Below are 24,524 nucleotides of genomic sequence, written 5' to 3' on the forward strand. Positions count from 1 at the left end.
TTCCTGGACCTCTGGCTGTGGTGCCCACAGGGCATTGTTAATGCTCTACTGGTCAGAGAGGCTCCCTAGGGTGCTCGCCTCTTGGTGGGAAAAGCTCAAATAGGGGGCCCCTTCATCCCACAGCCAGAGAAAACAGATGCTTGTCAGGTCGCTGACAATACTGGTCTGCTAGCTGAGTTAACTCTTTTTGGGAGAAGTTGTGCATTTCAGTCGATTTGGAGAGGAGCCCTCTCTGCACTGGGTCTGGAACTGCATGGTTACGGGTCACATGTGCAGGCGTTTATTTTGGGGAAGGGAGAAGTGGCTGTGGAGCTTGGGCTCCAGCTCCTCCTCACCCTTATATTACCAGATGTCCCATACCCCAGTCACACATCCAGCTTGTTGTCCTGCTGGATCAATTTTCGGACTTTCAGTGGGTCCAGCTCCCAGCCAGACCTTCTGGCAGCCTGTGCCTGCTGCAACTGTATAAGCCTGCAGGCAACTTCAGTTCCCATGACCTTGAGATCGGTGGCTCGAGTCTGGGCAACCTGTGCTGCCTCCTGCAGTGTGCAGCAGCGCTGCTGGAGTTCCTCTAACTCCCTGTCCTTCTGGCTGTATAAATGCTGGATCTGGTTACTAATCTCGACCTGGTGTCTCAGGAGGGGCACACACAGCCAAAAGGCACCCCTCTGACTCCCCTTGGCTTTGGGGAACCCAGTCTTCTTAAGGAGGGAGACCATATGGTACCACAGTTTCTCACCATGTGAGTCCAATTGCTCAGACTAGTCCACTGGTTTACAGTGGTCTGCCAGCTGCTGGCCAAGCACTCAAATCCCTCCCTCTCGCCTATCCACCTGGGTATCCAATCCTCAGTGCTTGCATTGGCTTTTTTTCTCCTGTTCCAGAACATTTCCCCACACCTGTGTCCAGGCAAGACTTCGGAGACCCTGCTTGCAGCGCCAATTGTTGTGAGTGAGGCAACAGGTTTAGTAGGTCTCAAAGCCAAGGACTCTGAACACAGTTTTGATGTAGGGAAGGATTTTCTTTACAGAAGGCAACTGATGCAAAGAACACACACACACACACACAACACACAATGAACTGCTACACACAATGATCATGGAAAAATCACTACGATGCCCCACCACCGATCCACTCAATGCAGGCACAGCTTTATGCTACAAGGGACATTAATTAAAAGCTCCCAACCATTTTAACAGTTTCTCCAGCACCCTTCCACATTTCTAGGCCTGGAGTGAAACAGGGTGGTCCCAAGCTGGCAAAGGGAGAGAACAAAGAGCACATGGCACCTTTATAGTGCTGGAGGGACAAGCCCACATCATTTACTGGGGGCCAATAGCTCAGTGGCAGGAGGGGTAATCTAATTACAACACCCAAGGCCAAGTACAGGCAGGCTGGAGAGTGCAGTCCAGGTAATTTATATGTGCCCCACAGCAAGGTGTGCACTAACAGGTGGAGCAGAACCAAACCTTGATTGGCAGCTGGTGTGTCCTCTGACGAGGCGTCTTGGGTAATCTTATACCTCTCATTTTGTTCATTTTAGATTGGTCACAGTGTTTGAGCTACCGAAAGAAAATAGACACACACACCGAGTGCAGTTCAGTTCATACAAATGTTTATTACAAATTCAAAAGCTGATTTCACACTATAATATGCAAGCCCTTCCCAACTATACTTATCAATGCCTGGATTGGTCCCAACTGCTGAAGCGAGGCAACGACTGAACACTTGTAGTAGGTTGTCAGGGCGCTGGTAGCAGCTTCTCCACCTCCCCTGACCGGGACGTTGGCTGGACTCTAGTTCTTCTTCTTCCTGAGAGATGTTGGCACCTCTCGGAGAGTCTCAAATTTCAGCAGCGGGACCGAGGCCAAAAACTGCTTACCCAAGCACCTATTCCCAGCACTGTAAGAAAGATGTGAGCAAGCTAGCATGCTTAGGTTTCTATTGAATAACATAATTTTCAGATTATCACTTTGAATACAATGGTTTATTTTGCATCAAGGCTCGGCCTCTGACAGTCTGTGACCAAAACAAGCAAGAAGATTAAATGTTCTTGGTACACAGATGTCCTTTCGTCAGATAACTGCATCTCCTGCTCCTCGGTGGAATTTAGCTTATGTCTGCTGATTTTAAAACACAAGCAGTTCTCAGCCTTGCAGAAGCAAAGGCTGCAAAAGTAAAAAACACGGTTTGAATCTTCCATTACACTAGGTAGGGGGCAGTGCTGTCACATGACAGCCATGCCCTTTCCCAATACAAACATAAAAAGAATAATCTGCATCAGACAATGGCATAAGTTCACTTTTCTCCCAATTAACTTTGTACCCAGATAATTCTCCATATTCCTTTTGTGAGAGATGAGAAAAACTGATATTGCAATATGAACTTGAAGAAATGAAGAAAATAAAACTGATACATAAGTAAATGAATGAAGCCAGTACAAACAACATGAGACATGGATATTAGAAGGCAGGAAGCTGACACTGTCTGAGTAAGATAAGAATCTCCTAGCCCTTCAGACAGAAGCAGCAAGTTCACTGAATGAAGGAGATAAGGACAGACAATTGATGATAGAAGTAGAGTTAGTCTGAACGAGATAAGGGTCTCCAAGCCCCAGATAGAATTAGCAAGGCTTGCATAAATAATTAGAAAACCTTAGACAGTATTAGCCAGTTCAACATATATAATTAGTAAGCCATACACAGATTTATCAAGTTATGCATATTTAATTAGTAAACCCTAGACAGGATTAGCGAACTCTGCATATGAAGGGACTGTAGCTCTGAGAGTTGGAAAGGTGTGAATGGGGACAAGGGCAAGGTTATGAATAAGGACAATGGGGATAATGACATGAGAAGACACCGACAGGATACCCCCTGGTCCTCCAAGTGCACAGAAACAGAATGTAGGCAGGCAGGATTGCCTAATGCCAAACCTCTCCAGTAGGAGGCAGAAGAATGTAAGGGGGGGTTATTCCTATACTGAGAAACTGTATAAAAGTTGGGTGAGCCCCAGTGTATGTGTGTATTCCCAGGGAAAGGGGAAGCACCCAACTTTGCATTGTTGTATAATAAATGTTCTTTGTTCTCAATTTTTGTCTCGAGCAATTTCTTTAAAGGTAATTCTGTTTCTAACACTTTAATCTATCCTGTAAAACATTTAATTACTTTCTTGGCTCAGTTAAATAAATCAACATATCAACTGCAAAAGGTTCTATCATCAATGCAAATAATACAGGTGACAAAGGACAACCTTGCTAGTTGATCTCTCTAACTTAAAAGATTCAGGTAAAAATCAATTTGTCACAACTCTAGCCATTGGCTGTTTATATATTGCCTTAATCCAACTTATAAATATTGGTCCAAATCGAAACTTTTCCAAAAACTTAAATAAAAAATGTCATTCAACTCTGAGAGAGATGAGAAAAACTGACATTGCAATATGAACATGAAGAAATGAAGAAAATAAAATTGATACATAAGTAAATGAATGAAGCCAGTGCAAACAACATGAGACATGGATATTAGAAGGCAGGAAGCTGACACTGTCTGAGTAAGATAAGAATCTCCTACACCAGCAAGTTCACTGAATGAAGGAGAGAAGGACAGACAATTGAGAATAGAAGTAGAGTTAGTCTGAATGAGATAAGGGTCGCCAAGCCCCAGATAGAATTAGCAAGGCTTGCATAAATAATTAGAAGACCTTAGATAGTATTAGCAAGTTATACATATATAATTAGTAAGCCATACAACAGATTTTTCAAGTATGCATATTTAACTGGTAAACCCTAGACAAGATTAACGAACCCTGCAGATGAAGGGACTTTAGCCCTGAGAGTCGGGAAGGTGTGAATGGGGACAAGGGCTAGGATGTGAATAAGGACAATGGGAATAATGGCATAAGAAGACACCAACAGGATACCCCCTGGTCCTCCAAGTATACTGAAACTGCACGTAGGCAGGAAGGATTGCCTCTGCCAAACCCATCCAGGGGGCAGAAGAATGTAAGGGGGAGGGTATTCTGATGCTGAAATTTACTGTATAAAAGTTGGGTGAGCCCCAGTGTATGTGTGTATTCCCAGGGTAAGGGGAGGCACCCAACCTTGCATTGTTGCTGTAATAAATGTTCTTTGTTCTCAATTTTTGTCTCGAGCAATTTCTTTAAAGGTACATCTATTTCTAACAAATGGGGGCTTGTCCGGGATCACACTCCCTCCACTGACAGAGTACCCCGTCGACGAGGGTAGGTGCACCCCGGCTGATTCAGCTGGACTCACGGACGACGGGTGGCTGGTCAGTGGAAGAAGCGAGTGATATCCGAGAAGAGGCATTGAGAACAAACGACGGAAGAAACGTTAAGGAAGCGCACTAGAACCTTGCTACTGGAACCCGGTAAGAGGAATTTTACTTGCCTCTCAGTATGGGAAATATGGGTAGCAAGGAAGAGAGTCCTGGTTCAGGATGTGAGGATCAGATAACTACACACAGCCCGCTTGGGTTGATGTTATCTGACTGGGGCACGGGAAGGACCCGTGGAAAGGACAAACTGACCATGGTCAGGTATTGTTGTAGGGACTGGGTTAAATACCCGATAAAAGGGAGCTCCGTGTACTGGCCAAAACTCGGATCCGAGGATGACTGGATGTGTCAAGCATTGAACATCTGGCTCTATCAAAACCAGAGAGATAACCTAGAGAGCGGAGAATATGCAGCCTGCTGGCTTAGGGGATCGTGTGATCAATTGGTTTTGAAAGAAAAAGAGTACAGGGACAAGAGAGAGGAGGAACCTTTTGTCCCTGAATCACAAGGGTGGGATGTGCTACATTCCCTCCCTCCACCTTATGTTCCTCCTATGCCGGCTCCTATCTTTCCTCCCCCTCCTATAACCTACCCTTCTGCACCTTCCCCACCTACCCCACCACTAGAGAAGAGAGCAGGAGTGGTATGATGACTCGCTCACAAAGCACTCGATTACCACCCGTGTTGACAGGAGAGAGAGGAAACTTTAATTCAGAACAGTGTGAGACTCTTCAGGAAGAAAGGGCAGAGCCCCCCAATCCATCTCCCAGGGAGCAGGAACCCAGACTTAATAAGCCAGAAACCAACTGGATGCGACCCCTGCGGGAAGTTCCCGTAGGAGAGGGTCTCGGCTTCGTAAATGTGCCCCTAACCAGTACTGAAGTGCGTAACTTTAAGAAAGAACTCTCCTCCCTGATAGAAGATCCCCAGGGATGTGCTGAACAGTTAGACCAATTTTTGGGACCAAATCTATATACTTGGGAGGAGTTAACATCTATCTTTAGGACCCTGTTTACTTTGGATGAGCATGAAATGATCCGCCAGGCAGGGATTAAAGTCTGGGATAGGGATCACCAAGGGGGACTAGATGCAGTACCAGGAGAAACTAAATTCCCCTTGGCAAGACCTAATTGGGATAAAAATACCAATGATGGTCGGGTATTGATGGAAGAATACAGGGTTAATTTGATAAGAGGAATCAAGGAATCTGTCCCAAAGGGACAGAATTTCAAGAAAGCCTTTGAGGTTCCCCAAGGTCCCGACGAGACCCCTTCCGCATTTCTGAATAGATTGCGCACGGCAATACAGCAATATGGGGGTCTCGACATAGAATCCCCAGCAGGGCAGCAATTGGTACTAACTGGTTTTGTTACCAACTCAGCCCAAGACATTAGAAGAAAATTACAAAAGACAGAAAATTGGCATGAGCAGGGAATAACCCAGCTTCTACAGATCGCACAAAAAGCATTTGTCCAGAGGTCTGAAGATAAGCAAATAGGGAAGGCAAAAACATTAATCCAAGCAGTCAGAGAGGTAGTAGATGAGCGACCTAAAAAGGATAGGGACTGTGTGCCAGCTCCTGTATGCGGTGAGGGAAGCCACGGGTGGGGAAGTGCGGTCCCCAGTGGATGGAGGAGTAGAGGAGGATTCCGGGGATGACGACCCTTCCCGGGGCACCTTAGAAACCCAGGTAGAGATTGGGAAATGGGAACATTTGTCTGTTTCCATTGTAAAAAGGAAGGACACTTTAAAAAGGATTTCCCACTGTGAGCCAGGGACACACGATCCTATGCCCTGATGGAAGCAGATTATGAATAGGGGGGTCACGGTTCTCAGTCAATACACACTGTGGGACTGCACGGAGAACCATTAGTTAATTTATGCATAGGACCCCACCGTGACAACATGATATTTTTAGTTGATTCTGGAGCAGCCTGATCCAGTATTTTACACCAACCAAAGGGGGTTAGAATAGAAGGGACAATGATAGTTTCAGGGGTGGGAGGAAGAGACTTCACAGTCCCTGTATTAAGAGAGGTCAGAATCCAAATGGGATATAAGGTAATAGTAGAGGATCTTCTACTACTTCCCCAGGCTGGGGTATGCTTATTAGGACGAGACTTACAGGACCAATTGGCTATCAGTACCAGACCACTAGAATCAGGCATCGGGGTTCAATTTTATATTTTAAGCGAGGAAGATTGAGAACTTATCAATCCAAGAGTATGGGCAGAAAAAGGCAATAGAGGAGTTTTAGACATTCCTCCCCTCCAAGTTACTTTAAAAGACTCGCAACAAACAATTAGAAGAAAACAGTACACAATTCCTATGGCTGGCCGCAAAGGTCTGCAGCCCGTAATTGACCAGCTGCTTAAGGATGGTATACTCGAACCTTGTATGTCACCCTTTAATACCCGGATTTTACCTGTCCAGAAACCTGACGGTACCTATCGATTAGTACAGGACTTAAGGGAGTTGAACAAAATCATTCTCACCCGTCACCCTGTTGTACCTAATCCCTACACGATCATGAGTAAAATCGATCCCCAGAGTAAATGGTTTAGTGTGATTGACCTCAAAGATGCTTTCTGGACCTGTCCCTTAGCAACAGAAAGCAAAGATGTTTGCCTTTGAATGGGAAAACCCTTTTACTGGACATAAAAATCAATACCGGTGGACTGTCCTTCCTCAGGGCTTTACAGAATCTCCAAATTTATTTGGCCAGGTCCTAGAACAAATATTAGAGGAGGCTCCTCGGAAAGAGAGTTGTCAGTTAATTCAATATGTAGATGACTTGTTAATTATGGGAAGAACATACGAATTGGCTAAAGAATTTACTGTTGCACTTTTAAATTTTTTAGAAAAGAAAGGTCTTAGAGTGAGTGAATCCAAATTACAATTTGTTCAATCAGAAGTTAAATACTTAGGTCATCTGGTAAGTCAGGGAACTAGGAAAATAAGTCCAGAGAGGATACGTGGTATTCTGCAGATTCCCCCTCCCAAAAATGCCAAGGAACTTAGGAAATTCCTTGGCTTAGTGGGATTCTGTAGAATCTGGATGGAAAATTATTCTAGCCTTGTCAAATTTCTTTACGATAAACTCACGACTATAGAGACCGAAGCTCTAGTCTGGACAGACGATGAGATTAAAGATTTTGACTTCATTAAACATAGCCTTACGCGTGCCCCAGTCTTGGCACTACCCGACTTAAATAAGCCTTTTGATTTATATACTAATGCCAAAGGAGGTGTAGTCACCGGAGTACTAACCCAGGACAGGGCAGGCTATAGACAACCAGTGGCTTTTCTATCAAAGATTTTAGACCCCGTTTGTCGTGGCTGGCCAGAATGTGTACAAGCCATCGCAGCCACTGCTGTTTTAGTTGAGGAAGGACGGAAAATTACTTTCGGCGCCCCTATGATAGTTCACACCCCTCACACAGTCTGCACTATTCTGTTACAACGTGCTGGGAGGTGGCTCACGGACCCTAGAATTTTAAAATATGAAACGATCCTAATGGATAGGGATGATTTGACCTTGCTCACGACTAAAACCCTTAACCCAGCAGCCTTCCTCGTTGCTCCAAATTTGGACAATTCCACAAATGAATTAGAACATGAGTGCTTAGAAGTCATAGACCTACAAACCAAGATTAGGGAAGATCTAACTGATGTCCCTTTAAAAGAAGGTGAAAGATGGTTTATTGACGGCTCTTCACGATGCATTGCAGGAACTCGCTATAGTGGGTATAGTGTAGTGGATGGGAAGCAAGGACTGGTGATTGAAGCCGGTCACCTCCCTGGTCATTGGTCAGCGCAATCCTGTGAATTATACGTCCTATGTAGAGCACTCCATGGCTTAGAGAACAAAATAGGCACTATCTACACTGACTCTAAGTACGCTTTTGGTGTAGTCCACACCTTTGGGAAGATCTGGAAAGAACGGGGAATGATAACTGGTAAAGGACAAAAGTTAGCCCATGAACACTTAATTGTCCAATCCCTAGATGCTCTGACGCTCCCGACTGAAATAGCCGTAGTACATGTCCGAGGACATCAAAGTGGTGACAGTCCTGAAGCTAACGGCAACAGACAGGCTGATGCAGCTGCCAAACAGGCTGCACTTACGGAAAATATTCACATCCACCTATTACTGCCCACACCACTAGAGATTAAAAAAACCCCATCTTTTCACGGGAAGAGGAGGTCTCATTGAAAGATCAGGGATTTCGCCAAACTGCCGATGGGTTGTGGTGGACAGTAGACGGACGTCAAGTCCTTAACAAAGCATTAACCCGCCAAGTGCTGGATCAGCTACACCAACAGACACATTGGGGAACCCAGGCGCTTGTCGCTTGTTGATGCCTTTCAACGATCTTTATACTGCTCCGGTATATATACAATTGCTAAACTTACAACTCACAGCTGTCCAATCTGTCAGAGAATCAATAAGAAATCTATGCGCCCTGTACTGCCTGGCGGTCGTGACATCGCAGTTCGCCTGTTTCAGCGCATGCAAGTTGATTTTACAGAACTTCCTAAAATTGGTATTTACAAATATCTTCTAGTCATGGTAGATCATTTTACATGATGGGTTGAAGCTTTCCCCACCCCGAATGATCGAGCTATCACTGTAATCAGAATACTTATTGAATCTGTGATTCCAAGATATGGTCTGATTCAAACCATTGATTCAGACCGTGGAACACATTTTACCTCTCAGGTTCTCCAGGGTGTCTGCAAGAAACTGGGAATAGACTGGCAACTACATACCCCATGGCACCCCCAAAGTTCAGGTCGAGTTGAAAGAATGAATCAAACTTTGAAAAATCAACTCACTCAGCTTCATGAAGAGACTGGCCTCTCCTGGATTAAATCTTTACCATTAGTCCTGCTTAGAATTCGCACAGCCCCTCGTAAAGACCTTGCAGTCTCACCATACGAAATGACGTTTGGACTTCCATTTATGGGATTCCACACTGATACCCCTATCCCTGAGGCTAATGATCAATACATTTCAAAATTTCTACAGGGTCTTTCTACTTCTATACACGACCTGAAACAGAACTCCACCCCTGGAATTTCCTATCCATTCTATTAAACCTGGTGATTGGGTTTATGTCAAAGCATGGCAAGATAACCAACTGAAACCTGCCTGGGATGGTCCCTACTGTGTACTTTTGATTTCAGACACTGCCGTGCGAACAAGAGAAAAAGGCTGGACCCACAACCAACGGATTAAGCCAGCTACCGAACCACAGGATCACGACAGTCAAACTCAACCCTCCACCTGGCGTGCAGTGCCTCATCCTTCTAACCTGAAACTTACACTACGCCGTGAAAAAGTGCCGTAATGTTGTTTGTATTCTTTATTGTATTGTTTAATTGTTGCTTCTCCATTTCTGGGACATCACTTAATTACTCACAATGTATTAAGTCCTCCTGGAATAGGGGCAGCAGAGGTCACAATTTTTTTCCTTTAGAGTTTAGACAAGGTGTAGATTTAGTTTTTAGCCATAGTAAGATATGTTTTAATAAGGAATTCCAATACGGACCAGGGGATCAGAACAGCTGTAGAGACCGTCACTTAACTTCCCACATAGATATTAAAGGTATCAGTTCTAAACCTGTAGCACACAGAGAGCGATATGACACAGACACACTGAATGTTAGTAATCAATACACCTGTCAGACAGAGAAAGAGAAGACGTTTGCTAATGTACACAGACAGGCTTCGACTACTCATACTGTTACACACATCTCTGATCGTAATGCACAATCCTCCCCAGACTGGTCTTTTCTCAAACATCCTTTGGGTTCCGCCGGCATTCACAATCCTTACTACTGCATCGTTAAGGGAAGTTCCAGTTATAAACGGCAACAGCAGCTACAGATCGCTAACGCTCCTTGCCATCTGAAACATCTAATCAGACTCCATGCAGCCTTGGGCATTATCATCCAACACAACACAATGGCCCTGAGGTTACGGGCTGAAGATAAACAACGTTTAAAAGACACACTTCAACAAAACCGCCTGCCTCTCTATTACAGCTTCGCTGCTGAACGCAGCACTTGTGAACGACTCCTTAAAGACACTACTCACAATGGGCAGGCGGTTAAGAACACTTCTTCAGGACGTCGAAAAACTTCCCATGCCCAGGGACAAACTTTGCAACCTCGGTCCTCTGCGGGATGGACTGGACTTTTCACCGGTTACTGCAGTCTGATACTCGCAACCCTTTTAACAGCTGGACTTATTACTCTCACCATCTTACTGCTTCCCTACATACAGACTGTTACACATCATTTAACTCATCAACCCTTTCGTAAGAACACTTACACCCAAAGGATGTACGATTCCCAACATCTTTCTGAGGACATGGAAACTGCTATCCGTTTATTGACCAGCTGGGAAAACCAATAAATTCCACTCTACCGCATCAGTGATACTGATCTAAAAGAAACGGAGGATTGTGAGAGACCAGTAACACTGAGATCAGTAACACTGATCATTGCGTGAGATCAGTATTACTGATCTAAAAGAAAAGTGAGGATTGTGAGAGATGAGAAAAACTGACATTGCAATATGAACATGAAGAAATGAAGAAAATAAAATTGATACATAAGTAAATGAATGAAGCCAGTGCAAACAACATGAGAAGGCAGGAAGCTGACACTGTCTGAGTAAGATAAGAATCTCCTACACCAGCAAGTTCACTGAATGAAGGAGAGAAGGACAGACAATTGAGAATAGAAGTAGAGTTAGTCTGAATGAGATAAGGGTCGCCAAGCCCCAGATAGAATTAGCAAGGCTTGCATAAATAATTAGAAGACCTTAGATAGTATTAGCAAGTTATACATATATAATTAGTAAGCCATACAACAGATTTTTCAAGTATGCATATTTAACTGGTAAACCCTAGACAAGATTAACGAACCCTGCAGATGAAGGGACTGTAGTCCTGAGAGTCGGGAAGGTGTGAATGGGGACAAGGGCTAGGATGTGAATAAGGACAATGGGAATAATGGCATAAGAAGACACCGACAGGATACCCCCTGGTCCTCCAAGTATACTGAAACTGCACGTAGGCAGGAAGGATTGCCTCTGCCAAACCCATCCAGGGGGCAGAAGAATGTAAGGGGGAGGGTATTCTGATGCTGAAATTTACTGTATAAAAGTTGGGTGAGCCCCAGTGTATGTGTGTATTCCCAGGGTAAGGGGAGGCACCCAACCTTGCATTGTTGCTGTAATAAATGTTCTTTGTTCTCAATTTTTGTCTTGAGCAATTTCTTTAAAGGTACATCTATTTCTAACAACTCTATCAACTGCTTTTTTCAGCATCTGGATTTCTTCTGTGAAGCACATGGTGGCATGGAATTGTGAAAGGGAAGTGGGAGTATTCATCTATGGTGTCAAGAAAGTAGAGATTCCTGTCGTAAGAGGGGAGCAGGCCTTTAAAGTTGAGGCTTTGGCATTCAAAGAGTCTGATGGCTTTCATCAATGTCTGGCCAATAGAACTTCGGTTTGCATTCCACGCAGATGGGACAGCCAAAGGGTGCTTCTCGATCGCTTGTCAGAATTACATTTGTAATATTTCACAAGACTCGACCTTCCGCTTTCCTTGCCTTTGGGAGGCAAATTTGAAATCTGGGGGGGGGGGGGTGGTGGTGAGAGGAGACAAGTGGGTCACTGCTCCCCACAGAACACCTGAACATAAGATTGGAACAGTCACAGCTTTCTCGCAGAGGTTAAAACACATGCGCACAGGAAATACGATCCTGACATTAAATACTCGATTTCACCCATTTTCCCTGGTATATTTTGAAGTAAGCAGTGTGTACTGGGGGCGAGAGGAAAGGTCTCTGCGTCGTCCGAGTATGGTTTGTCTCAAACTTCCCCTCAGGCACGGGCCGCTGCTCCAGGATGGCGTAGGTGGGCCGACAGCCCAGGCTGTGCCCGATTGGAGCTAGTCTCACTTCGATGTTCAAGGGTATAAAAAACATGTATTACTTTCTCTAGGTGAAGGGTGGGTGCAGAGTAGGGCTCATATTTTTATTTCTCAATGAACTTTTCCAATTCTGCCCCTCCCCCCGTCTCCCTATCTAGTGGTTCTTAGCTTTCCTTCATTGGCTTGTGAACGGCTGCGATTTTGTCTCCCATCCCTTTTGGGAGATGACTTCAGGAGGCTTATCAGCCTCGATGCATTGCAAATGACGTCAAACAGCGTGGGCTGGACAAGGCCACAGTCCTTAGGAGTTGGTGTTCGCTCGGACGCAGCTCTCCATCAGCTGGCACGTTCACGTGACAGAAAGGCGTCCTCTCTGCGGTCATATGAACGTCCCAGATGCACTGCCGCAGCTGCGTCTGCAGGCACATTATCTGCGTCTGTGCACCTGAAAGCAGCAGTGAAAGCTCTGCAGTTTGGACGTGTGATTGAGGGCCACGCAGATGCCCCATAACAGCGCATCCCGGGCCGGTATAGAATGTTGTAATTGTACGTGAACTGTTCAATCCTCTGGCACAAAATTTTGTCGTATTTTATGTTCTAGTTGTCGAACATGAATGCCACGGATCGTTGGTCAGACAGATGTCTCCAATGCCTCACCGCTTCTACGATGACCTGTGCCTCCTTCTCCACTGCCGAGTGTCTCACCTCTGACCCCTGTGGAGAAAAAAGCTACCAGTCGCTCCTCCTGATTCAGTGTGGCCGCTGGTACTACATTTGAGGCATCCATCTCCACTTGGAAGGGGATCATCTGATCTATGGCCAGCAGAATTGCTTTTGGAATCAGGTGCTGTAAAGGCTTTGACAGCCGCCGGGCGGAGGGGAAACGCTGAGGCTTTTATGAGCAGGCGGTCCCTGTCGGCATAGTTGGGAACCCACTGTGCATAGTACGCGTAGAGTCCCAAACAACTCTTTAATGTTTTCTATGTGTGAGGGGCTGGGAGGTCTAGGAGAGGGCGCATGCAGGCAGGGGCTGATTTCCTCGTTTTGTACTACGTATCCCAGGATGGCCAGTTTCTTAGCGCTAAAAACACATTTGCCCTTATTGTATGTTAGGTTATGTTCCTTAGCTGCCTGAAAGAAGAGCTTGAGGTTTGTATCATGGTCAGCTTGAGAGTGGCCCCAAGGTAAGGGAACACCGCCTGGAGTTGATACTCGTCTACTATACGGTCCATCTGCCGCTGGAACAGTGACACCCCAGTATTGATGCTGAAGGGGAGATGAAGAAATTGGTACAGTTTCAAACATCATGTATATGCGGTTGCTCTCTCTGATGGGCAACTGGTGATACGCTGCCTTGAGATCTACAGTGGAGAACACCTTATACTGCGCAATGCTGTTCACTGTGTCCACTATGCGTAATAGTGGGTAGGCGTCCAGCTATGTAAACTTGTTGATGGTCTGACTGTAGTCAACCGTCATCCTCTTGTAGTCAACCATCATCCTCTGCCTCTCCCCCGACCTTACTACAACTACTTGGGCTCTCCAGGGGCTGGAGCTCTTTTCTATAATGCCTTCTTGTAGGCGTCTGCAAACCTCTGCTCTAATGAACTCTCTATCCCACAGGCTGTACTTCCTGGTCTTGGCAGCTATTGGTGTGCAGTCCAGGGTGAGATGAGTGAATAGCGAGGGAGGTTCTACATTCAGGGCTGCCAGGTTACAGCGCTGTTTGTTCTTAAGGAGCAGTGGGGTAAGGGGCCCATTGTGTACAATGCAGGCTTTAATAGAGTGATGTATACAGCTAGATCTTGCCTCTGTGTAAGCCCAGGTCAGAAGGAGGAGCATGAGCTCCGATAGGCTTTATATACAGGGTCATCAGGTGGCGATCCCTGGTAACCTAGTGGTGTAATGGCATATCACCACAAATTCATCTGTACAATGTTAACGTGTATCTGCCATGAATTTGTCTGGTCGTTCCTACAAATTATATTCTCCCATGCGAAAACAGACGCTGTGTGTTGATCTTCTTTAGAGATGAGGTGAAGGTGGGACGACATTATTTAAACAGAGAGATTCTAATGGTGGTGAGAAGGCAGAGATTTACTTCGACTCTGAGGAGTTGAAGAATGGGTCGCAGATAAAAAAAAAATGGAAGAGTTGGTTGTTCAAAAGGAAGATGCGTGGAAATATATCCTCCCAGCGAATCGTTGGACTGCTGGACGGTATCAGAGATGGTTCTGAGCTATCATGTGAGAACATAATTACTATTGCAATTGGAGTCAGCTGTGTGGAGGCCAAATTTAAAACCGTTTCTTTCCATCATTCAGCGCATTTCATGATCCGACGCAGCGGCAATATCGCCGCACTCTTCAGCTCCTCTCTGAATTTACTCTGAGTTAGGACGTAAATAAAGGTGTTGGTGCAGGAACTAAGATGCTGTAACATTGCTGATGTTTGTTCAGTGATGTAACGGGGATCATCGACAGAGTATTTGAATGCCTTGAAAAGTCGTTGATAGATATTAAACACCACCCGTGTCACCCACAGCAAGATGAAACTGCCCGTGATACTGAAGAGTAAAATGATAGACTTCTTTCGGTTCTCCATCTCCGGGTCCTTCACATTCTCTCCGTGGCTGCGTCCCCGGAGCTTCCTGCGGACTCCACTGGCAGCTAGAATCTGTCTGACCGTCAGAATATTGAGGGATAGAATCAGAACGAATGGGACACCAGGAGTTAAAATGCGATGAAATACCTCAAATGCCGCCCAAGCTGGGGACGATAAAACGCTCTGTTTCATGACACAACCCCAGGGAATATTGTCAATTAATTTTCCAGGTTTATATCGGATGTACCAGGGTACTGTCTCGACACAACACAGTGCACTCACAGTCCCGATAACCACCGCTGCCGTCCTCTCGGTGCAATATTTCGTTCTCAGGCGCTCATGGCAAATGGTTACAAATCGGTCGAAAGTGAAAGCGACCGTCAGCCAGACGGAGACTGCTGTAACTGCAAAAACCAGCCAATCGATGAGACGGCAAACGGGGGTGATGAAGAGGAAGGAATGTGGAAAATAAATGTCAGCTATCTGCCGCAGCAGAGGGTCGGAGATAATGACCAGGAGATCGGTCGTTGCCATTCCCGTCAGGTAGCGAGTGATACATTTAGAGAGGCCGCACTTTCCTCGGGCCAGGATCACAATGGCCACCAAGTTCACTAGAAGACAGTCAAAAGAAGAAGAGAAATTACTGACCCGACTGCGAGCCAAAATGATAGTTTAGCGGATGCGTATAGTGATATGTTTTCCTCCAATGTATATAGTTCCTATCGGCTACTGTACATATGAGGCTGGTCCGCCCACTGATGACCCGTATGTCTCCTGCCCCGTGGTCCTGGGACATAAAGGTTGAGGCACCTCCTTTCCCTCCATTCCTGTACCTAGATCCGGGCCACCCTGTGTATATTAAAGCCTATCCTTCCCTCAGTTCCTGGTTGTGTGGTTATCTAGTGCTATCAATTCGTTAAAGTATACATATTTTTTATATGCCCTCATCGGCTGAAAGAGAGTCATGGACCATCAAAAGGGCTGGGAGAGGGCGATAGTTAACCAAGAGTCTGAAAATTCTGGAGAATTAGAACAATCTTCAAAAGTGCCTGGGGATTTTAACAGTTCACGCTGCATCAATGCACTCGAAGTTCCAGTCCTCAGCTCTTTTCAAGGCACTGAGTTGGAAGTATAGTTTATATCTCAATACTAAAGGTTTTGTTTTTAACATCAAGAGACAGACAAGATGGTTGACAAACCTTTAGTGCGTCATAAAATGGCTAAATCAGTTAGACAGCTGCAAATATGATCTTACAAGAAGTTGTGAAAAATGGCACACAATGTGCTTTACAAGGACAGATAAGAAGATGGGCTTGTATAAACATCATTAAATTTGTATCCTTCAGGGTAATATTGATTATTCACAAGATAAAAGCACATGCCATTCTTTTCTGTCGGACAAATACTAGAAAACAGAACTGAGAATGTTTTTTTAATGATAAAGTGATGTAATACAAAGGTGGGGTCAATTCTACCCCTTACCCATTTGAAATTGTATAAATATAGAATAAAATCTCTGTATCTGTGGAGTGAGACCTAAATGCCTCAGAGAAGTGACAGAAATTGACCTCTCCTGATTAGTCGTATTCACCTATGTGACAGATTATGTTGTGTTTGATCTAGATGATGGAGTGGTGAATTGGATTAGTAAATATGCAGACGATACTAAGATAGGTGGAATATTAGATAATGAAGAAGGTTTTCAAGGATTGCAGAGGGATTTGGGCTGCTTAGAAAAGTGGGCTGAAAAATGGCAGATGGAATTTAATGCTGATAAGTGTGAGGTGCTTCATTTTGGTAAGAAGAATCAGAACAGGTCATACGTGGTAAATGGGAGAGCATTGATGAATACAGAAGAGCAGAAAGATTTAGGAGTAATGGTACATCGTTCCCTGAAGGTAGAAACTCGCGTGAATAGGGTGGTGAAGAAGGCTTTTAGTATGCTGATCTTTATCAATCATTGCATGGAATATAGGAGTTGGGAGGTGATGTTGAGATTGTATAAGACGTTGATGCGGCCTAATTTGGAGTTATGTGTGCAATTCTGGTCACCTAATTATAGGAAGGATATAAACAGAGTGGAGAGAGTGCAGAGAAGGTTTACCAGAATGTTACCTGGGTTTAAGCATCTAGAGTATAGGGAGAGATTGGACAGATTAGGTCTTTATTCTTTGGAGCGTAGAAGGTTGAGAGGGGATTTGATAGAAGTATTTAAGATTATGAAAGGGATAGACAGAGTGGATGTGGATAGACTATTTCCGTTAAGAGGAGGAAAGATTAAAACAAGAGGACATGAGTTAAGAATTAAAGGGCAGAGGTTTAGAGGTAACATGAGGGGGAACTTCTTTACTCAGAGAGTGGTAGCCGTGTGGAATGAGCTTCCGGGAGAAATAGTGGCGGCTGAGTCAATTGTATTATTTAAGAAAAGGTTGGACAGGTATATGGATGAGAAGAAGATGGAGGGTTATGGGCATTGTGCAGGGAGGTGGGACTAGAAAGGGGTGTTTGGTTCTGTGCGGACGAGAAGGGCCTAATGGCCTGTTTCCGTGCTTTAATTGTTATATGTTATATGTTATATAGATATGTTTTTGGGAGATAAATTGGGGCAGGTTTTTTTTTTAGTGCAAATCACATACAAACACTTCAAAACAGATCTCATTTAAAATACTGGAGCTCTGCTCAAGCCAGTCAGGGCAGCTCCTGGGGGCCTTTGCAAAAACTGTGGGGAGTGCCCAAGAGATTTTACTGATGTTTTGAAAAGCAACAGATGAAAGAACTCAGAGGGTTGGGCTCAGAGCCTCAGGCCTGATTGGGCAAGTTTCTTCAGCAAGAAACAAAAAGGATCAGTTTGCATCCAGGAACAGCAAATCTCTCTCTCAAAACTGACAAGAATCTTCCTGAGCAGTAACTATTTAACTTTCAAACACCAAAACATGGTGAACTTTGTAAATGTTAAATATTGTGCACAGTATAAGAATTGCCTGCAACCAGTGAACTTGGCGGAATGAGAAGTGAGATTGGACTGAACCAAATAACTTTTCTGAACCTACATACACATTACATACTTGTGTGTTAGAATTAGAAGGGGATTGCTAGGTTCATTAAGTCCATAGTGATAAGTTAAAGTGTGATCCTGTTTTCATGTTTAAAGATAATTAAAAGCAACTTTTGTTTAAGTAACCATTTGTCTTGGTGAATATCTATTGCTGCTGGGTTTTGGGGTCCTCTGGGCTCATAACATTTTCCTTATATGGATTGATTATTTATAATAAAATACTGTATTCTTTGAAGAGATATTTTTGCTGTGTCTTTTTCAATCTGATTTTATTTCAGAGGAGTGACTGACTTCTACATTTGAATAGTCGGCAAGGGTCTCACAGAAATTATTGATACAGATGGAATAAGTGGCAACAGTGAAACTGGGATTTCGGACAGAGTTGACAGTGCATCTCCAGGACCCATGAGCCTGGACTTCATAGCCCACTCCTGGCAACACTGTAGTCCCACATTCGAGGTTGATTTGGTTCCCTGCCAAGATCCATAAAAGATCCAAGAGAAATGGCGCATGCAGGTCAGCGGAGAAATAAGGTTTAATATTACATGACTGCAGTAATAAGGTTATATTGTTTGCCTGAGTTTAAAATGAATTCCAGCATTTGGCCAGAGATGTCTTTATAAAAGTTTTTAATTTGTGAAACAGGCAGGAGATAAGATATAGGACAACAAATGGATCTGCTCCGGTACAGCTAATGTGTTATTTGTATGCAAAGTATGGTAAATATTAAGGGTAGAAATTTAAATTGGACAGGGAGTTACACAACTCAGAAAAAGGTAGGAATTGAACAGGAGGCCAGAAAAGGGCTGGCTGGGTAAATTTATGATAGAGCTAAAAAGGCAATGATATCCATGTCTGGCTTACCAGGACTGTTTGAAAATGACACTGAGCAGGAGGAGGAATTTATAAGACTAGTCATACAACTGGGGCAGAACAAGTAATGTGACAGAAGATGCATTAAATAAATGGAAATTCTGAATTGGAGAATGGAAAGAAGCCCATTTTAGATTTAAAAAAATAAGAGCTGGAGAGATATGTGAGCCATGGGGGAGGAAATTGGCATATCGACCCTGAGCTTGGTTAGTAATCAAAGTAAAGTTAAAAATGATTGGCAGCTCCTGCCCTGTCTTTGTAGTAAATATTTTAAAGACTGAAATTAAACTATTTTCCAGGAGTTACAGAAACTAACCCCACTAAATGATTTAGATGAGCAGCTGCTAACTTAGAAGGTGCTGATCATTTGTGATCACTATTGAAATAAAAACTATGTGATGTTTAAAGATCACAAATGGCTAAAATTTAAATAATGAACAGAGCAGCACCAACTGCAGAATTTGAAACTAATTTAAAATTTCAGATTAAAGAGATGATATTTACCATTAAAATGGAAGCACATTCTCCTGCCCACACCTCCACCTTAGAGAGAGTTTTTTTCTGCTGCCTAAGTGACTGAGTTAGCACAGGGTTACTTTGCTCTGCTAATCTGTATGTGCATTCTAAGATCACGCTAAATGTTCTATTTGAAACTCTTTAAAGATTAAAAAATGTTATGGACTAAAATAAGCCAGTAATTAGCATATCTTTAAATACATGCAGACATATTTTTAGACATTATAAAACAAATTGATTTATCAAGTGACAATTTTATTTCTCATTTCTGAAACTTTCATACACTGTTAGAAAGGAAACACCATTGCCTGATTCCCTTGTGCAATCATTTATTTTCCCTTTATAATAGTAGATATTTATTAAGAAATGCAGAATCATGTGATCATAGGGACATAAATGAAGGTAAAGGATGTAGCAAAAAATGTAAAAAATGGAGAGGTCCTGCAGGCTGAATGTGAGAGGAAAGAAATCAGGTACCAAATGGTGAACAAACACAAGGTGGACCTGATGTCAGGCAGGGCCACCCTATTCTTGCAGAATGATGAGAATGAGGAATCAAAAGATTCCTTGTGGGCAAGACTACCCCCATATGTACCCCGGCAGCCACAGTTACCAGAACTGTGTCTCACTAGATACGATAAAGAAGAGGCTTTCAGATTTAACTTTGAATTGTTGCTCATTTTTGGAAACATGAAAATTGAAAGAAGTTTGCCTCCCACCTTGAGCACTTTTGTTTGTGTATGAGCCTGTTCATGAGTGAGGAAGAAATGGTTTTTTAAAAACTTCAGCTTCACAGCTATTGGACATTAACAGCATTTAAGAAATAGTGTTCAACTCCTTCAGTACTGCAGTCTCAAGTTAAGCCCCTCCTTAAAGACACTGCACTGGAATTTTGGAAATACATCAGGCATATGCTGCAGATCAGACATTGTAATGCTTACCAGAAAAAAACTACAACATTGTTTAAAACAAAGACTTCTGGCCGAGTAATAAAGGGAGAGAGCTAAGGCATCTTTGAAACCCAAAGTGAAATGCATTCAGCAGTCAGTGGCAGCTCTCCTGACGCCTCACCTTTGAGCCACTGTTGAATTTATCTGATCTTCCACGACTGTATTACTATTAAGCCTTTCTAACACTGCCTCCAGATGAACTTGAACAACCAGATTATTATTGCTTGCAGTGAAATTAGCTTTTAACTTCTGGCATGATAAGACAATCCCATAGATGAAACTACAACCTGGTTTATTAACTGGTCAGCCTTTGTTGATGATACAGGTCTACACTGTGCAGGTTATGCCATTGTCAACAATACAGTTTTCCCAGAATTTGTATTATTTGCCCTTATTAGAGACTACATGATAGCCTACATTTATGCCCATAACATAATTCTGTACCCCTTGGGAAATCCTTCGCAGATGCTCCTGCAAAAGATGCTGTTATAAACAATTATTTCACGGTTCATTCAGAAAGCGATAAACTGCTTGAAAATCTTGCCTGATATGGGGATGAAGCATAACAGCAGAACACCCCTGCCCTGCTAATTTCATTGAGATCTGTTAACAGTAGGGGTTGTGACAGAAATCCAGAAACTGAATTATGTACCATGCCTGCTGGACAATTTCTGTACCTAATGCAATTTTTTTTACCTGTACTGCTTAATTATATAAATGCAATAATATATTTGACTGAGGAGGAGGGCGCATCACTAATTTGTGAAAATAGGCACAAAGAAAGGGACAGGAATGTATCATTTATCAGCCAAATAATTCTGGGAAAGAAATTGTGCTCTCAGGGAAGGACATGGATGCCTACCATTTGAGTGTATATTGATTAATTTTATAGAATTAAGTACATAACTATAAGTATTGTCTGCTTATTTTTGATCTACCTGGGACCTTAAAGAATAAGTTGTCAGCAGAAACTGCATTGAATTGGATAAAGCTATTGCTGTTGGCATCATTTCAAATGTGTACAATCCTCAGACTGACCTGACATTATCTTGCATCTATATACATTAAGTGACAAAGTGATAACCATGTACAGCATCTAACCAAAGCACTGCCAGTCCACACTCACAGGTGCAGAAGAGACGGAGATATCTCAAGGAACCCATTGGCGGCAAACAGGTTCCCTTCCTCCAGATAACACCCCAAAATTTCTGAGGATTCTTTAAGCTCAATCATAAGTTTACCTAGTGTTCCTCCAAACTGTCAAAGGTAATGCAATTAGTAAGTGGTTAAATTGAAAATTAACAAGATTATATGATTCATTGAAATACAGCAATTCAGCCATGGAGAGAATAATCGAACAGAAAAAAATGCAAACAGCCATTTCTGTAGACAAATACTTTGTTTTAAGATTACGCCCACCCGGCCGAACATGGGTACAGTACTTGATATCTTTGTTACTTCATTATATGCACAATGATGCACCCATTGGCAAGGAGGGAATGGTAAATATCTTGCTGTAAATACCTCACTGAAAATTTTAGGTAAAGAGAAGGACCTCTTGCCAGGAGGCCATTTTTTATGTTTATAATTATCCATTAAAAAAAATATTTTATTTAAAATCAACACATATATAGCAAACAAAAAAATCACATTGTTACAAAGATTGATTTATATAAAATCATCCTGATTTATATAAAAATAAAAAAGAAATCTACAAAAAAACCCATCTAAACACAAACAAAAGCCCCCCCCAACCACCAACTCCTTCTACCCCCTACTAAATAAAAACTAAAATAAACTACAAAAAAGAAACTAAGTTGCTAGAATACATAATGAATATGAATAAGATCCCAAAAAACATTTCACAATAAAACATTATTTATTTATGAAGGGAAGAATTCTCTGGTCTGGAGAATTCAAAGGATTAATTATAAATTCAAACCTAATGTTCGTGCATACAGCATCCAAATCTGTAAAGATATAGCAGTATTTCTAAAGGAATACAACTTTGAATCTCTGTTTGCCATCTTCCTCGTGTTAAAGAAATATCTGATTTCCAAGTAACAGTGATACTCTTCCTCGCTATCATCAAAGCTAATTTAACAAATTTCAACTGACAATCTGATAAACATAATTTAGGAGTTATGTTTCAAAATTTCCCATCAAAAATAACTCCGGATTCAACAGAAAAACACCTATAACCTGTTGTAAAAAATTTCTGAGTTGTAATATGCAACTGATGAAAAACATTATAATGAAGTAATCTATATCTTATATAAATTGTATTAGATATAACATTTTTACATTAATTTTGCCAAATTTGTTGATCTATCAATATATTTAAATCTTATTCCCATCTTTCACTTGACTTAAATAAATGTAATTTAGGTACTTTTTCTTCTAATTTCATGTATACTATTAAGATAAACTTCTTAACTATCCCATTAACAATAAACTGCTGTAGATCTGTACAATTTTAAAATATCATATCTGGTCCTAATTTCTCTCTTAAATAAGCTCTCAATTGAAAATAATAAAAAAGATCAACTGATCAAATGACACCATAACACTCTTATAACAAACTATTATTTTAGAAATTTCTTTAATATACCATATATTTTAAAAAGATAATTTGACAAAAATCATATAAATTAAATTATATTCCATTATTTAAGATAATAAAAGAAGATTTGAGAAAAAAATGGATCATCACCTATAAACTTTAATTGGCAGGGTTAATTGTATTAAAATGATTTTTTTTTTCCGGGAATTCAGTATTTGTTTCAGACTTTACCAATTTCCATACCTCAAAATTTTTTTTAAGGAACTAAATAAACAAGTTAGGAAATTTCTTTGAAAAGGTAAGCTGGTGAGAATATCATTAGAAAAATTAACACGGACATATGAATTGGGTGGATTACAACTTCCTAATTTAAAAAAATTAGCACAATTAAGGTTTCTTGCTTCTCTATTTGTAAATATTAAATAATCAAAGGTGGAAAATGAATTAAATAAAATTGGAGAAAATATAGCTGAGGAATTTATTTATAAATGGGATCCAAGGTTAATGGTTGTTGACAGAGATGCTCCATTATTGAAACTTTTGATTAATATCCATTTTTCTTTCTATTTAAAGACAATACTGCCTTGACTGTTAGTTAAGATTTTGTTTGCTGCTTTGACTATTAGTTTAAAATTTTATTAAGAGAAATAATTCCCTGCTATAGTGTGCCTGAGGCACTGAGTTTAGACAATGGTCTTCAATTTGTAGCCAAGATAAATGAATAATTGTATAAGGAACTGGGGATTACAGTGGTTCCACTACTCCCATTAATTCCAGGCAGTGGAATAGTGGAATGTGCGAATGAAACATTTAAAAAAAAAACACTAAGCTGGTGAAATTGACTGAGGAAACTGGGCTAAGATCAGCTAAGAAGTGCCTAGATTCTTTAGAATGCAGATGACACTGCAGGATAAGGCGGGGCTATCTGCTGCAGAGATGGTCCATGGACAGCCAATACAGACATTTTGGGGAGCAAAGCCCACACAACCAAGAGGGAAGGATTTATTATCTTTAGTCAATGACATGAGAAAAATATTTGAGAAATATAACATTTTTTTTGAGAGATGCATTCACGGTACAACAAGCACAACTGAAGAACGGTAATCCAACAGATTTAAGTGGTGAATATCCTAATGTCAAATCTGAAAATTAGATTCATGTAAACAATTGGGATCAGAAGAAATTGGTACCTTGTTGAAAAGATACACCAAACAGACTTGCGGAACAAGACCCTGCTAAGATATTATAATCTTGTCACTTTGACATTTGAACTGAATACCAGAGTCGTGACTGAAAAGAGGAATCTTATGCAGAAACATAATACTCTTTTTAAATGTTTCTTTCTTATATGTTGATAAGATGATTGTTTATAGCTGTTGAATCTACTCCCATATTCTAACCAACTCTATGGAGGTATCTCCTCAGACCCAATCCCTACCCATACAGAAAGTGATAGAATGGATTTTTGAGACAGAACAAACTACAGACAAGTGAAAGTAAAGATGGCTGCAAATATGGCCTTGCAACATGCTGTGAAAAATGCCACCCAATGTGTTTTCCAAGGACAGATGGCTTGTATAAACATCATTAAACTTGTATCCTTCAAGGTAATGTTGATTATTCAACAGACACATACCATTTTTCGTGTAAGATAAATACCAGAAAATAGAGCTGAGAACATGTTTTTTAATGATAAAAGTGGAGTCACTTCTATCC

General features: G+C 41.9%; 1 protein-coding gene across 1 annotated transcript; it reads right to left on the reverse strand.

The window, feature by feature from the left end:
* Positions 1 to 14,529: 14,529 nt before the first annotated feature.
* Positions 14,530 to 21,478, reverse strand: LOC138749331 (probable G-protein coupled receptor 139). The gene is made up of 5 exons (XM_069910544.1): positions 21,372 to 21,478; positions 18,771 to 18,829; positions 18,198 to 18,379; positions 15,587 to 15,638; positions 14,530 to 15,462 (listed from the first exon to the last, which is right to left on the reverse strand). Exons 1-5 carry the CDS (start codon positions 21,476 to 21,478, stop codon positions 14,564 to 14,566), a joined length of 1,299 nt encoding a protein of 432 aa, XP_069766645.1. The 3' UTR covers positions 14,530 to 14,563.
* Positions 21,479 to 24,524: the final 3,046 nt, after the last annotated feature.

Source organism: Narcine bancroftii, chromosome 14, assembly GCF_036971445.1.
Source record: "Narcine bancroftii isolate sNarBan1 chromosome 14, sNarBan1.hap1, whole genome shotgun sequence".
Lineage (NCBI taxonomy): Eukaryota > Metazoa > Chordata > Chondrichthyes > Torpediniformes > Narcinidae > Narcine > Narcine bancroftii.

Coding starts and splice junctions, on each gene's coding strand:
- LOC138749331 (XM_069910544.1), bottom strand. CDS start 21,478: ATGATTGAGCTTAAAGAATCCTCAGAAATTTTGGGGTGTTATCTGGAG. Junction 18,830..21,371: donor TCTCCGTCTCTTCTGCACCT/GTGAGTGTGGAC, acceptor GTTCTGCCCCAG/TTGTATGACTAGTCTTATAA. Junction 18,380..18,770: donor GTCATTTTCAAACAGTCCTG/GTAAGCCAGACA, acceptor GGATCTTGGCAG/GGAACCAAATCAACCTCGAA.